The sequence below is a fragment of the Clarias gariepinus genome, chromosome 23, assembly GCF_024256425.1.
Source record: "Clarias gariepinus isolate MV-2021 ecotype Netherlands chromosome 23, CGAR_prim_01v2, whole genome shotgun sequence".
NCBI classification, from domain to species: domain Eukaryota; kingdom Metazoa; phylum Chordata; class Actinopteri; order Siluriformes; family Clariidae; genus Clarias; species Clarias gariepinus.
This window is the reverse complement of record NC_071122.1, coordinates 9164753-9178149: the sequence shown is the minus strand read 5'-3', so window position 1 is coordinate 9178149 and position 13397 is coordinate 9164753. Positions and strand designations below refer to the sequence as shown.

General features: G+C 38.3%; 1 protein-coding gene across 1 annotated transcript; it reads right to left on the bottom strand.

Annotated features, from left to right (window-relative positions):
- Positions 1-3115: 3115 nt before the first annotated feature.
- gmppb (GDP-mannose pyrophosphorylase B) lies at positions 3116-12628 on the bottom strand. Its single transcript, XM_053484630.1, has 10 exons — positions 12387-12628; positions 11411-11639; positions 10071-10151; positions 9931-9979; positions 8421-8563; positions 7576-7734; positions 7272-7350; positions 7059-7186; positions 6708-6890; positions 3116-3549 (listed from the first exon to the last, which is right to left on the bottom strand). The coding sequence occupies exons 2-10, from the start codon at positions 11537-11539 to the stop codon at positions 3418-3420; spliced, it is 1083 nt and encodes a 360-aa protein (XP_053340605.1). The 5' UTR covers positions 11540-11639; positions 12387-12628; the 3' UTR covers positions 3116-3417.
- Between the last annotated feature and the right edge of the window lie 769 nt (positions 12629-13397).

Genomic DNA, 13397 nt, shown 5'->3' with positions numbered 1-13397 from the left:
GATCTGAGAAAACTTTAACAGTGTAAACAAGCCAAAGGACTGTAATAACTAATGATTCTTGGGAAAAAGTGACTTCTATTGTCAAAGTTAGGTGGCTCACAGCTTTTACCTTATTTTTTGCTTTTTACAAGGGGCAGTCACACTGACTTGTGAATGTAAATTATTGACAGAAGACTTCAAGCCTGTACAGTCCTGGCCTCGCTCTAAGCCATTTCTATATGTTTGGGCTATTAAAAGTGTTCCTGGCAAGCCAGCGTTTTAGTAATGAAGCAGGCAATCCGATCATGTCTTCAACGTACTGAGAAAACTTTCTACCTTCATGGTATCCAAGCACTAGTGAAACTTTGGAATTGGTGCATTAGTGCAGCAGCGGATTATGTAGAGAACTTAAAAGAGAGTTTTTACTCCAAGAACCGTGTTCTGTTATTGTGCAAAATCAACAGTCCCAGTTTGACTTGAACTCTCCTTATATATAGCTTAACGTCATACTGTGTCCTAAACTATAAGCAAGTCTCAGTCAAAAAGTGCTTTTCCTTAAATTTAAAGTGTAAACGTGGAAAATCCTTCAACAACATTTGTTAAATTGATTCACATCCACCTACCCAATTAATTGCTGGCGAAGAATGAAACGTGATCAAGAGTAATCAACTTCATTCATAACACCATTATAAAGTTCATTATTTTTCAATAGCCACATGTCCCAAAGTAAATAAAAAAAAAAAGAGTAATAAAGTAGAAGGCATTTTACATTTAATTTGTTTCTAGTTACATTTAATAATGTGGAAAGTCTGCTAAACAAGTTTATTTCCATTTTAGCTGGTCCTTGCCTTTACCAGCCTCTGTTTTTTTATATATTTAAAGTTAACAAGACAAAAAATTGGATTGTCAGGTTACTACAGTAATAAAGAACAGTGTAAATCCTCTGTCCATGTGAAACTTAAAAATTACAGCTTTAGCTCTGACACTGGCGACTTCTTTAAAACATTTGGTAGAAAACATCTTATCAGTAATTATATATTTTTTAAACATCTACTTTGGTGTAGGTTGCTACAATTTACTATAATACTCCAAAATCCTCTGATTTGTCAAAACTGTTAAGTTTCCGATTAATCCAAATAGATAAATGATTGTACTGTGGTGTAAACTACAATTAACACTGTATACGAGTCTCTCTGATGTGTTTAAGAATAGCCTGCTTCTGCACTGTCTGGCAACACTGTAGTAGCTTTAAGTTTCTGTTCATGCTTGTACAGTCTCCCGTGGTTAACCAGTAACTGGCCAAATTTTTATTATTTGTTTTAAATGGGGTAACGCTTCAGAAACGCTGAAGCTGAGGAATTTATTTTCATTGAAACTTGATTTAAAAAAAATCTTCTCTATAGCTAATTTAATAAGCTCATAAGTCGTAAGCCAATCGGCCATTATTTTGTTTCTACAGGTTTGTAAATGAGCCATGAGTGTGTAAAATCAAGGGCCCTATCTTAAATGACGTGTCTACTCGCAATACAATGTACTACCTAAGGTGCACAGGTTTAATATTTCATTCCCTCCTGTAGTAAATGTGGAAGCTTCTTGGGATTTAGCTACTGATTTATGTAAACGTCAATATTACTGGCTCTTTTTCCGTCTTTCTCAGGAAGTGGGTCCAATAAGGCTTCCATCCAAAACAGTCTCAGGTTTTGACTAATACGCTGCTCTCTGGTTAATGGCTTTTATAGGACTCCTGACTGCCTTTAACACAACATGGCACAACAGAGCACAGACACATTTCCAGGCTTATGAGGTGCACATTGATGTATTTTACCCTGACGAAGACTTAATACCTGACATGTGGCAAGCATGAGCAAGATCGTTAATCTGACAGAGAAAGAAAGACCAGACTGATTGCTTGTATTATTTATATTAATTCTGATTTTAAAAAAAAGGTCATTAAAAGTGTTCTTATTATCCGGGCTGACATTTTAGTGGTAGCGCTCAAATACTTACATTGTCAGTTCGAGTTAACACGATGCATTCCAGTATTTGTTCATTACAATCTCGCAAACAGAGTGCATACATGATTCATAATGTGGAACAGAGATGAGCTTGGCTAAAACAACCATGCAGCATGATTTTCCTTTTTTAGCTGCTGCTTGTGAAAGACTCATGAATTTTTTTAAACCTTTAAACATTTCTTCAACCTAATCTCTACCTACTATGTCCGGACATTTATTTATTTGCCCATATTTTCTCCACTGCATTATAATTTTTTTAATGGATTTTGCACTTTTTGCAGTTCATTTTACTGTATTTGTTTACCATCACTTATAATGATGTCTAAGGGATACAGTAGTTGTTGAGTTCTTTCAAAAAACGTTTTATGCAAACGTTTATTTTTTTAAAGCAACCCAAATGACCTTTTACACTTTTGCTCAAGTGATATAATTTTTTTTTTTTAATGATCGCTCATCCTAAGGTGTTTAAAAGGTATGCAGTTTTATATTGGTATGATACACTATATGACTGAAAGTACGTGGACACCATCATACAGCAATATTAGTCCAAACTGTTGCACTTCAAACACCAGTGCTCTAGCTCACCATTGCCCTCCACTTCAAACACCATTTCTATATCACTTTTTTTTTCATTTCCTTTTGTGTCCGAGTAATCACACATCTCCAATCTCTAGTGGGAAAAAATAAACGACCGAAGGTTACGTTTTATTGCCCAGTAAAGCAGGGGCAATATTACTGCCAATGCTTTTAAAATGGGATGTCTGCGACTCGACAGTGTCCACATAATTTTTACTATATAGTGCATGCTCAAATACACTATAGACTTCAATTATAAGTGAATTTTCAGTAAATGTTCTGGTCGTTTGTTTTTTTCTTTATGCAGTATTAGAATCTGTATATGTATGTAATAATATAATACACACATACTGTACTACGTGCAGTGGATAGAGATGAGGTTGAAATACGACGGGATATTCCTTTAGCCTGTATTGAGTGGGTACTATGGCACTGAATTGTAAGCTTCACTCAGCTACTACATGTCTCGTACCATACATACACACTGCACAGGCAAACGTATTATCCTAAATCATCAGTAAGGAAAAAGACAAAATGAAGAAATATGAAGTTGCATAAGGGACGCCAGTTTTCCCATTTTTAAGGCAATGTGACATTTGATCCATCCTTCACTTGATCATATCATATACACAGGGCTGTTTCTTTAGGAACTCTAGAGTAACTTTCATTAAATACACGGACATCGCCGCCTCTCCTTTACAATACTTACATGATATTTATTATTACCCTCCTGTGTTTTTTTTTGTTTTGTTTTTTTTGTCCATGCTAAAATTCCACGACGCCCCATACGGCTAGCGCTCCCCTGATACACTCTCAAGAAGTACAAAAATGTACATGTATGCGATTTCTACATGATGATGCGGGGCTCAGGCACAGAGTCTGTGATCGACTTGTGGGGCAGAACGTTCGCGCCATTGATGTAAAGCTCGTCGCTGACGATCACATCCTCACCCAGAACGGACACATTCTCCATCCGCACCTGAAAGAGAAACAGGACAGAATAAAGTCACAACCAAATACGAGAGCTTCTTCAATAAGATCAAGTTGTCATTGTGCGATTCAGCATGTCGAAGTGTATAAATTCAACTCTGAACTGAGCTGAACTGATCTCTTTTGAACCGAGAGCCAACTAAAGTCATAAAAAAAAAAAGGCTTTTCTTCCTTTTTTAGATGCCAGTTTACACCAGCTCCAGTGCTCACACTCTGGCAGCCAATACACTCTCAGGTTAATTAACACAAGCCTTCTTTGTCTCAAAAGCTTTAGATCTCTGCGTGAGAGTAAAGGTCATCGGTTCCTCTAATATTTTGTTTCTGTTGCGTTTACTTTCATCTTGCAACCAACTGATACACCTTCAAAATCTCTCGGAGCTCTGTGGCGTTTCATACTTCTGTAGCTCTTCTCAATTCGCTTCAGAAGAACAATCTATAAAAATCTTGTGACAACTACATTTATCCGACCCATATCAGACACATTAGCTAATGAGTGCACAAGGATCGAGCGGCCCTTTACCCCATATGTATGCAGAAACCCGTCTATCTAATGCCTCTCTAAGGTCGGTTTACAAGGTCAGCTTCCACAAACACCTCTTCCTCTGGCTCAAAGCCTGTTGAAAGCATTGTTATGTCACATGGCCTATCCCATAATGATCTTAAAATAGAGAATGAGGTGATAACACAGGCAACGGGAGGCTATTATTAGCATGAGGCAGGTGGAGTACATAATTTAAACACAACAGAGGACAAGTTAAGACCATCAGGTTGGTGCTGCTCCTGCTCACATCCAAACTGACATCAGGATCTTTTAACACCACATAAGAGACATAACGCTGACTGCGAGCCTCAATGTGACTGATATCTTTTGGTTATAGGATAATCCTGGTTAAATAAATAAATAAATAAATACACTTCTATGTATTACGAATCTACTCAAATCTTCGATAGTAAATGCTTACTTTATACATATACCAACATCATGCTTTTACCAATTTTTTGGAATTAAACTTAAAACATATTTTAAAATAATTGAAAAGTTATAGTACAATTTCCAAAAATTGATTTGAAAGTTCAGTGTAATTTCCAATCCACATATATTTAAACTTCATCTTTCAATTTATTTTTGCCTTTTTTTAAGAAATATGCTTGAAATAATCATTGTAACAATGTACAGAAACCATACATTAAAAAAAATTTAAATAAACTGCAGTATCAGTATACTTAGTTAAGTTTAAGAGTATTTATTCATGATTATATTTCAGCGCACTACTCTCTCGCTAATCGTTTTTTTTTTTTGTTTGTTTTTTTAACATGTTTTTTTGTTGTTGTTTTTTTCCTCTACGCAGATCTCCTCTAGAGCAGTGATGTTTTGGGGCTGTCGCTGGGCAACACAGACTTTCAACTTCCTCCAAAGATTTTCAATGGGGTTGAAATCTTGCCACTCCTTTGTTGCCCAGGCGCTGTGTTTGGGATCATACCTAATGCTAAAAGACCCAGCCAAGTTTCATCTTCAATGCCCTTGCTGATGGAAGGAGGTTTTCACTCGAAATCTCACGATAAATGGCCCCATTCATTCTTTCATTTACACAGATCATTCGTCCTGGTCCCTTTGCAGAAAAACAGACCTAAAGTATGAGGTTTCCACCCCCATGCTTCACAGTAGGTATGGTGTTCTTAGGATGCAACTCAGCATTCTTTCTCCTCCAAACACGAAGTTCTATTTTGGTTTCATCTGACCATATGACATTCTCCCAATCCTCTTTTGGATCATCCAAATGCTCTCTAGCAAACTTCAAATGTACAATGTACTGGCTTAAGCAGGGGGACACGTCTGGAACTGCAGGATTTGAGTCCCTGGCGGCGCAGTGTGTTACTGATTGTAGTCTTTGTTACTTTGGTCCCAGCTCTCTGCAGGTCGTTCACTAGGTCCTCCCATGTGGTTCTGGGATTTTTGCTCACAGTTCTTGTGATTATTTTGACCCCACAGGGTGAGATCTTGTGTGGAACCCCAGATCAAGGGAGATTATCAGTGGTCTTGTATGTCTTTCATTTTCTAACAATTGCTCCCACAGTTGATTTCTCCACACCAAGCTGCTTACCTATTGCAGATTCAGTCTTCCCAGCCTGGTGCAGGCCTACAATTTTGTTTCTGGTGTCCTTTGACTGCTTTTTGGTCTTGGCCATAGTGGAGTTTAGAGTGTGACTGTTTGAGGTTGTAGACAAGTGTCTTTTATACTGATAATAGATGCCATTTATACAGAAAACGAGTGGAGGACAGAGGAGCCTCTTAAAGAAGGGAGTTACAGGTCTGTGAGAGCCAGAAATCTTGCTTGTTTGTAGGTGACCAAATACTTATTTTGCTTATAAATTACCCAATTAATTAATTAATTAATTAATTAATTAATTAAACAATTGTGTTTTTCTGCCTTTGCTTTTTCTTATTTTGTCTCTCATAGTTGAGGTATACCCATGATAACAATTACAGGCCTATCTCATCTTTTTAAGTGGGAGAACTTGCAGAATCGGTGGCTGACTAAATACTTTTTTGCCCCACTGTACACTGCCATATAGACATTATGTGTACCAAGTAAACTTGAAGTTGTTCCACTTTATCACATAAAAGTACACTTCATACACTTAAAATTATATTTTTGTATAATTTAATTACAACTTATATACACTTAGTAAAAAAAAAAGTTCTTGCTAGGCTTTAAAATACTCAGCATACTTTTTTTTTTCCCTGAGATTTTATGGCCACAAGCTTCAGAATCCTGATGTTCGAATTATGTAAATAAAAGACAAAATCTTGCGTCATTAAAAAAAAAATTCTATGTTTGCGGTTAAGCTCATAAATTTAAAGTTAAAGGTCACCTAGATAAAGTCTGGGTGAACCAAAAGTCTCGTGCCCTTTTCTTTCAGTGAATCCACTCCCACTATAATCACCATAGCAATAGTTAAAAAAAATTGAGAAGGTTACGACTAAACAGTTAACGCTGGCAAGAAACATAAGCAGCCTAATGGAGCAAAATACACCCTGTTTCAGACATGATGCGTAGGTGTATTTTTCCAAGATGGCATTAGTCATCAATCCCCACAGACTCTGATAGCAGCAGAGCACTGTGGAGTTACAGTACGAGTCCTCACCCACTGTCCTACGGAAGAGCTCCAGCCCACGATGGATGACTCGAGCCAAGAGTGTGAACGGATGTGAGCTCCCTTCAGCACGGTGCAGCGTTTGATCCTCACGCCGTCCTCCAGCACCACCCCAGCGCCAATGGTCACGTTCGGCCCGATTGTACAGTTCTCCCCGATCACCGCTGTTGGGTCCTGTACAACAAAGCGCTCATTTATAAACTCCTTAGTTGTGTTTTCTTTTTTTTTTTTTTGCAAAATGTTTCAAAATAATGCAAAATACATTTCTCAAAATAATGAGGTCATGCCGCCACCTAGTGGACAATGTATTTCCAAAATTAAGGCCGTGTGCGTGTTTCTTACCACTAACACGTTGCCGAGAAAGCCGGGTCCTGTGTGCAGCCTCTCAGGAGCGTTCTGTCTGACAGACTGGAGGTACATGCACATGCCGGTCAGGAAGTCTTTAGGCTGACCGATGTCCATCCAGAAGCCTGGTGTACATAGGGAATATGGATTAAGCAGAAAGCAGTGTACATAAATGTTAAAAAGATGTGAAGTGGGTGTGAGCTGATGTACCTTGAAGCTCCATAGCATAAAGCTGTCCCTCCTCAGCCATAACTGGGAAAATCTCCTTCTCAATAGAGGTGGGTCGCAACTATGGGAATTCACGGAGAGTGAAATTATCTTTTATATTCTTTTATACAATGGAAATTTAACTTAATGTCCTTTATATAAACAAGTGCATTCGTTAACAAAAAACAAACAAACAAAAAAACCTACTATTATAGAAAATGTATCAACACCTTCCACCTGATCAGACTGGGCAGTTTAACACCACTGGAGTATAATAATAATCATCCGTGCCGGGTTTCATTCTGACCTGTATTCTCCTCAGCATGCTCGGGCTGAAGATGTACATTCCGGCGTTGATCTTGTTGGAGACGAAGACCTGTGGCTTCTCGACGAACCGGTGAATGCGGCCGGTCTCTCCCTCGTACACCACTACACCGTACTTCGACGGCTCCTCCACTTTAGTTACCTGTCATATTAAGCCATCGTATGTCAATGGGTTAGCTTTGGATATAACATCTGACGTTTTTAACTCATAATTTCATAAGCTATTTAGATAGCTGTTCATGATATAAAATATTCAAATACCGAATAAAAAAAATATGGCAGTTGACCAATGTTATAAAATATACAGTATAGTGTAAAATGTTCATTTTTTAAATCTTCATATAGAGGAAGATAGATAGATAGATAAACACACAATAAGGAAATATAAAATAATAAAGCTAAGTGGAAACAAATTAATAAATACAAACATCAAATAAACAAAGAGGTAAATAAATTTCTTGGTCAGATATTAGAATTTATACGATAATCTGTTATTACTAGTTTATTACTGGCTATTTTCAAAACAGGTGACCGTTTACAAAACATTTTAGCACCTTGTTTTGGTGTGTGTGTGCGCGCAAGAAAAGAGGACTTCCTAGAACTATCACGATGCAATTTGTTACTTCAAATTCACAGTCAACCATTAAAAATAAAATGTTAAACAATAAACAATAAAATGTTAAACATCCTGGAGGTCAAAGAGAGTTCGTTTACTTGGAGCTCAAGAGCATTTGAAAAAAAATATGCGAGGTTTTGCAGCTGCGAGCTTAAGTTTAAAAGCTTACGAGCCACCTATGTCTTTGAAACTCTGGGCTGAATGTGACTTACGACAATGGTGCCTTCGTTCCCGTGGCTCTTGTGGAACTTCAGCATGTCCTCGAAAGGGAAGTCACAGATCACATCGCTGTTGAGCACAAAAAAAGGCTCGTCACTGTCTGTCAGCAGCTCGCGAGCCAGAGCGAGAGGACCAGCTGAAGGAGAACAGAACAGCAGATGCAAAAAAATAAGTGTTATTCTCAGTAATGCACAAAAATCCATGTATTAGTCATTCTTTTATTTTTCAATATATAATCAACTTGTTTCAAAGATGTTCCACAGACTTTATTAAATATAACTCTAAACTAGTATAGCATGTTTCAATTTATAATAACAAAAAAATGTTGTAAAATTGCGATTCTGTAAGTATTGTGATTTTAAAAAATGTGCAAAATTTCGACAACACAAAACAATACAATACAAGTGTCTAACTGAGCAGTAGTATTTATGTAATTATGTTCTAAACATGAGCATAATCATTTAATCCCACAACATCGGATGAGAAATAGTGCACCTCCCATAGGATTATAAAGAAACATTTTACCACCACAAACGCCTGCAAAGTCTCAAAACTCAACTTGAAAGTAAGTGAACGGGTTAATTGGCTGAAAGCACACCGGCGTGTGCGGCTTCTAATTCACGGCCGATCACCAGCCATGGTCAATCAAACTGAAAACCAGCCAATTCTGGTCACCAGCTGATTTGACCGGTTCATTTTCATAGTACAGTGAAACCTCAGAATACGAGTAACTCAGTTTATAAAATTTTGACTTGGAAAACGAGCATTGTCTTGGTTTACAAGCACCGATCATTATGTATCATGCAAGCGCTTCTTGATTTGACACCGAGCGTCACGTGATCACAACTGAGCCAACGTTTTTTTCTCTCTCTTGTGCTGCAGGTAATTTTCTCCCCTGCTGGGTCTTTGTGCTTGTCTCTTACTGGTATAATCAACATCCGTGTGTGTGTGTGTGTTTTTTTCTTTCTCTTGCGCTGCAAAGTGTGTGTGTTATGCGTGTGCGTAATTTGACACCGCGCCGGTTCGCACACACTCTCTATCTCGTTGTTAGTGTGTCAGTGTTTGAGTGTGTATGTGCGCGCGTAATTTGACACCGCGCCGGTTCACACTCTCTCTCTCTCGCCTTTAATGTGTTTGTGTGTGTGTGTGTGTGTGTGTGAAACAGAGAGGGGGTGCTTTACTCACACACAACAGGCACGGTGTCAAATTACGCGCGCACACACACATAAGACACACTCAGCAGCGCATTTTTACTTTTTTTAAGGTAACGTGCAGGTTAATTCGTTTTATTTTTAGTTTATGTTTTGTGTTAATTATTTTTATGTATTTATTTTTTTGGGGGCTGTGGAATGAATCATTTTAATTTCCATTATTTCTTATGCGAAAATGTGCTTTGATTTACGAGTGTTTTGGAATACGAGCCTGCTTTCGGGAACAAATTATGCTCGTAATCCGAGGTTCCACTGTATTGAGTGCAAGGCTCACAAGAGAGAGTTTACCTACCTGTCCCCAGCGGCTCCTTTTCATGTGAAAGAGAGATTTTAATTCCAAGCTGTGGAAGAAAGTACAGTGTGTTGAGAGATTTAGTGACAATATCAATAGCACAGTAAAAACATATAAACAGACCAAACATAGCGTCTTACTCTCTGTTCCTGCGCTTTCATCTCTCTCTCCAGAAGGTCTGACATGTAGCTGACGGCCAGAATGACATGCCGCACCCCGGCCTGTACGCACACAAAAAGAGACAACCGTTCAAACGTGAATTTGATCCACATGAATGTGACCAGAATGCAGCATTGGACCCCTTTATTGAGGAGATCATACAAATCAGAAAGAAAAAAGTGAACAAGTCCCCGCTACTCTTTTTATTCATATGAATAATATGATTAATAATCAGGCATTGGGCTGTAAGGAGAACTTATACTGGAGTTAATAGACATATGTTTCCTTGCTAGGCATACTCAATTCCAGAATAAACGTTTTCAGGTGCCAAGTCATCTACGTGAGGGCACATTAGGAACTGATATGAGGTTAAATATTTAATATATGTATTTAATTTTTTTTTTGTATTTTCCATGTGCCCTCCAGCATATCGAGTGATGAATACTCCCCACCCTGGATATATATCCGTAATTTCTGTGGCAGTTACTTAAGGGGTTGAGTTGCTAACTCGAAGCCCGATTGTGATGCCTACAGGTAATTTGGGAATGCAAATGGGCCTAACCTTCATTTCTTTGGACTGTGCAAGGGAACCTGAGTCCCCAGAGCAAACCCACCAAGAACGGGAAAAACATGCAATGTTTATGCACACAGACCCCGAGGTGGAAGTTGAAACTTTGACCCTGGACGACAGTGCTAACCGATAATTCACTGTGCCGGCATGTATTATTGGGCATATTATATTTACTGTGTTTATTTTCATGATTACTAGTGCATCATAAAAATGTACTGAAGATGAAAATTTCAATCGTAGTCTGTGCATCACATGGGTGCTCAGTGGTTAAGGCATTGGACTACGGCTCGGAAGGTCCCAGGTTCAAACCCCACAACCACCAAGTTGCCACTGTTGGGCCCTTGAGCAAGGCCCTTAACCCTCAACTGCTCAGATGTGTAATGAGATAAAAATGTAAGTCGCTCTGGATAAGAGCGTCTGCCAAATGCCTAAATGTAAATGTAAATGTAAATGCTATCAGTTGATTCACTCCCTACAATGTTAATCATGACGATTACCATGATTCAATGTGCATTCTTAGCCTTCTACAGGAAAGTAAGGCTGATGTGTAACCACAATTAAAGCTGATAATGTACCAGATGAACCTAATGTTTGTGTTGGACCAAATGTCACACCAAGGCTGAAATAAGCTTGTTAATCACTGTCAGTCCAGGGCGGTCTGAGATGGTGTGCCATGGCTATTGTTTGGCCTAAGAGGCTGCAAATATGATAAAAAAAGCATTTGTGTTGTGTTGTAAAACATGCACTGACCTTGACCAATGCTTCCACTTGATGAAGCAGGATGGGTTTGTTGCAGAACTCCACCAGAGGCTTGGGCACGCTGAGCGTGAGAGGCCGTAACCTCGTGCCGTAGCCTCCGACAAGAATCAGAGCTTTCATTATGAATGGGTAAAGAATGGGCAAAAGAATGTAGCGGTCAAATGTAGTCTGAATGAGTCGTGATGCACAGCAGCATCAGGTCCGACAGGTATAACCGCACCTGCAGGGAAACAATAAGGAGAGTCAACGATACAAACATTCTATTACACCTTTCGGTAGTCACAAATATATTTTAAAAAATTAATTAATAAATAAATAAAAAGTTTGAAACAGGTGATCCCAATCCAAAGAACACAAGGAGTTTACAATACTATGACACAGGCATTAAACATTACAAATAAGACAGTAGAGAAAAACATTAACAATATAAAAAACTTGCTATGAAGTAAAGTGAATAATACACACAACTATTGCTTTGTAAGGGAAAAGATATTAAAACTTTGTTTAGAGTGCATCAGTGGTTAGAAACCAAATTGAGAAACACACCCTACGTTTGTGCCCTACACCGAAACCGGAAGTGATAGTCATGTAGTGCACTACACTGTAAAAAGGAATATATTGGGGATTCAACCTTCTGAACTGAAAAAATACATACAAACTGCAGTGAAAGTGAAACTAATAATTAACGGACAAATAAGGAACAAAAAATACTGTATTTATATTAAATAAAAAATAAATTCAAAACAGGTGACAGTTTTGAATTAATACTTTGCTAGACAGTCCATGAATGAAGCTGTATTAGCATCCTACGATGCTAAACTGTCCAACTATACAGCGTCTAACCATAAACAAACTGGTTTTATAATAACCAAAAAACCTTAAACGCGAGTTTGGATTTCTGTAGTTATCAACTACAGAAAATAAATGTTTATAAAGAAGCTATTAGTCAGAGACTCGTCTCACTCACCGGCTCAGTGTAATGTCACACAGGCTAGCAGCCCTAATGTGGTGGAACTTGTAGACCTGGTCAGACTTTAGAGAAAAGAAATGTCTATGAGTTGTATCTCTGTAACTTGAACAGAACACTTGCTGCACCCGGGACACACCCGGATCTCCGACCAATTTACTCCAACAACAAACAGGTTTTTATTCAATGAATAAGCGCCGAGTTTCCTCCAGGATCCAGGCGAGTGGGCGTGGCACTGTGACGTCATCCGTGTCGTCGAAGTTCAGTTGGTCATCGGAGGATACCATTATCTCACAGGGCACGCGCTCACTCAGAACATAACTCGAGTCAAGTCATATGCAATACACACACACATACAGTAGAGACAAAGAGAGAGAGAGAGAGAGATTATATGCACAACTGGAAATTTCACATTTTTCTACTTGTGACTAAACATAATTGTTGTTTTTATATTTTTATTTTATATTCCTTTTTTGAATGTTTTATTTTTATACCCTTATTTATTTAATATTTTTTATTTGAATACTTTATTCATTTTTAGGTCATAGGCGGTCATACAAGCATTTCACTGCATATCATATTGTGTATGACTATGTGACAAATAAAATTTAAAATTAAATATATAGACAGTTATATGTAAAGTACTATTTAAAAATTTGGACACACCTTCTTGTTTAATTGTTTTTATTTTTATTTTAAAAAATGCACATGAATACTAAAGACATTAAAATTATGACAGAACAAATATGCACCTCCAGGGTCAGGGTTCGATTCCCGGCCAGGCTCGATTCCCGTCTCTGTGTGCATGGAGTTTGCATGCTTTCCCCAAGCTTGGTGGGTTTCCTCCCACAGTCCAAAGACATGTACTGTAGGTTAGGCTAATTGGCGTTCCCAATTTTCCCGTAGTGTGTGAATGGGCATGCGAGTGTGTGTATGTGTGTGTGCCCTGCGATGGATTGGCACCCTGTCCAAGGTGTACCCTGCCATGTGCCTTAAGCCTTCTGGGATAGG

What these genes read in the sequence shown, in the direction of transcription:
- gmppb (XM_053484630.1), bottom strand. Translation starts at nt 11,539, where the DNA reads ATGAAAGCTCTGATTCTTGTCGGAGGCTACGGCACGAGGTTACGGCCT. An exon ending in TTATGCTATGGAGCTTCAAG is followed by an intron (nt 7,187 to 7,271) that starts GTACATCAGCTC and finishes TATGTACACCAG; the next exon opens with GCTTCTGGATGGACATCGGT. An exon ending in GCTCTTCCGTAGGACAGTGG is followed by an intron (nt 3,550 to 6,707) that starts GTGAGGACTCGT and finishes TTTCTCTTTCAG; the next exon opens with GTGCGGATGGAGAATGTGTC.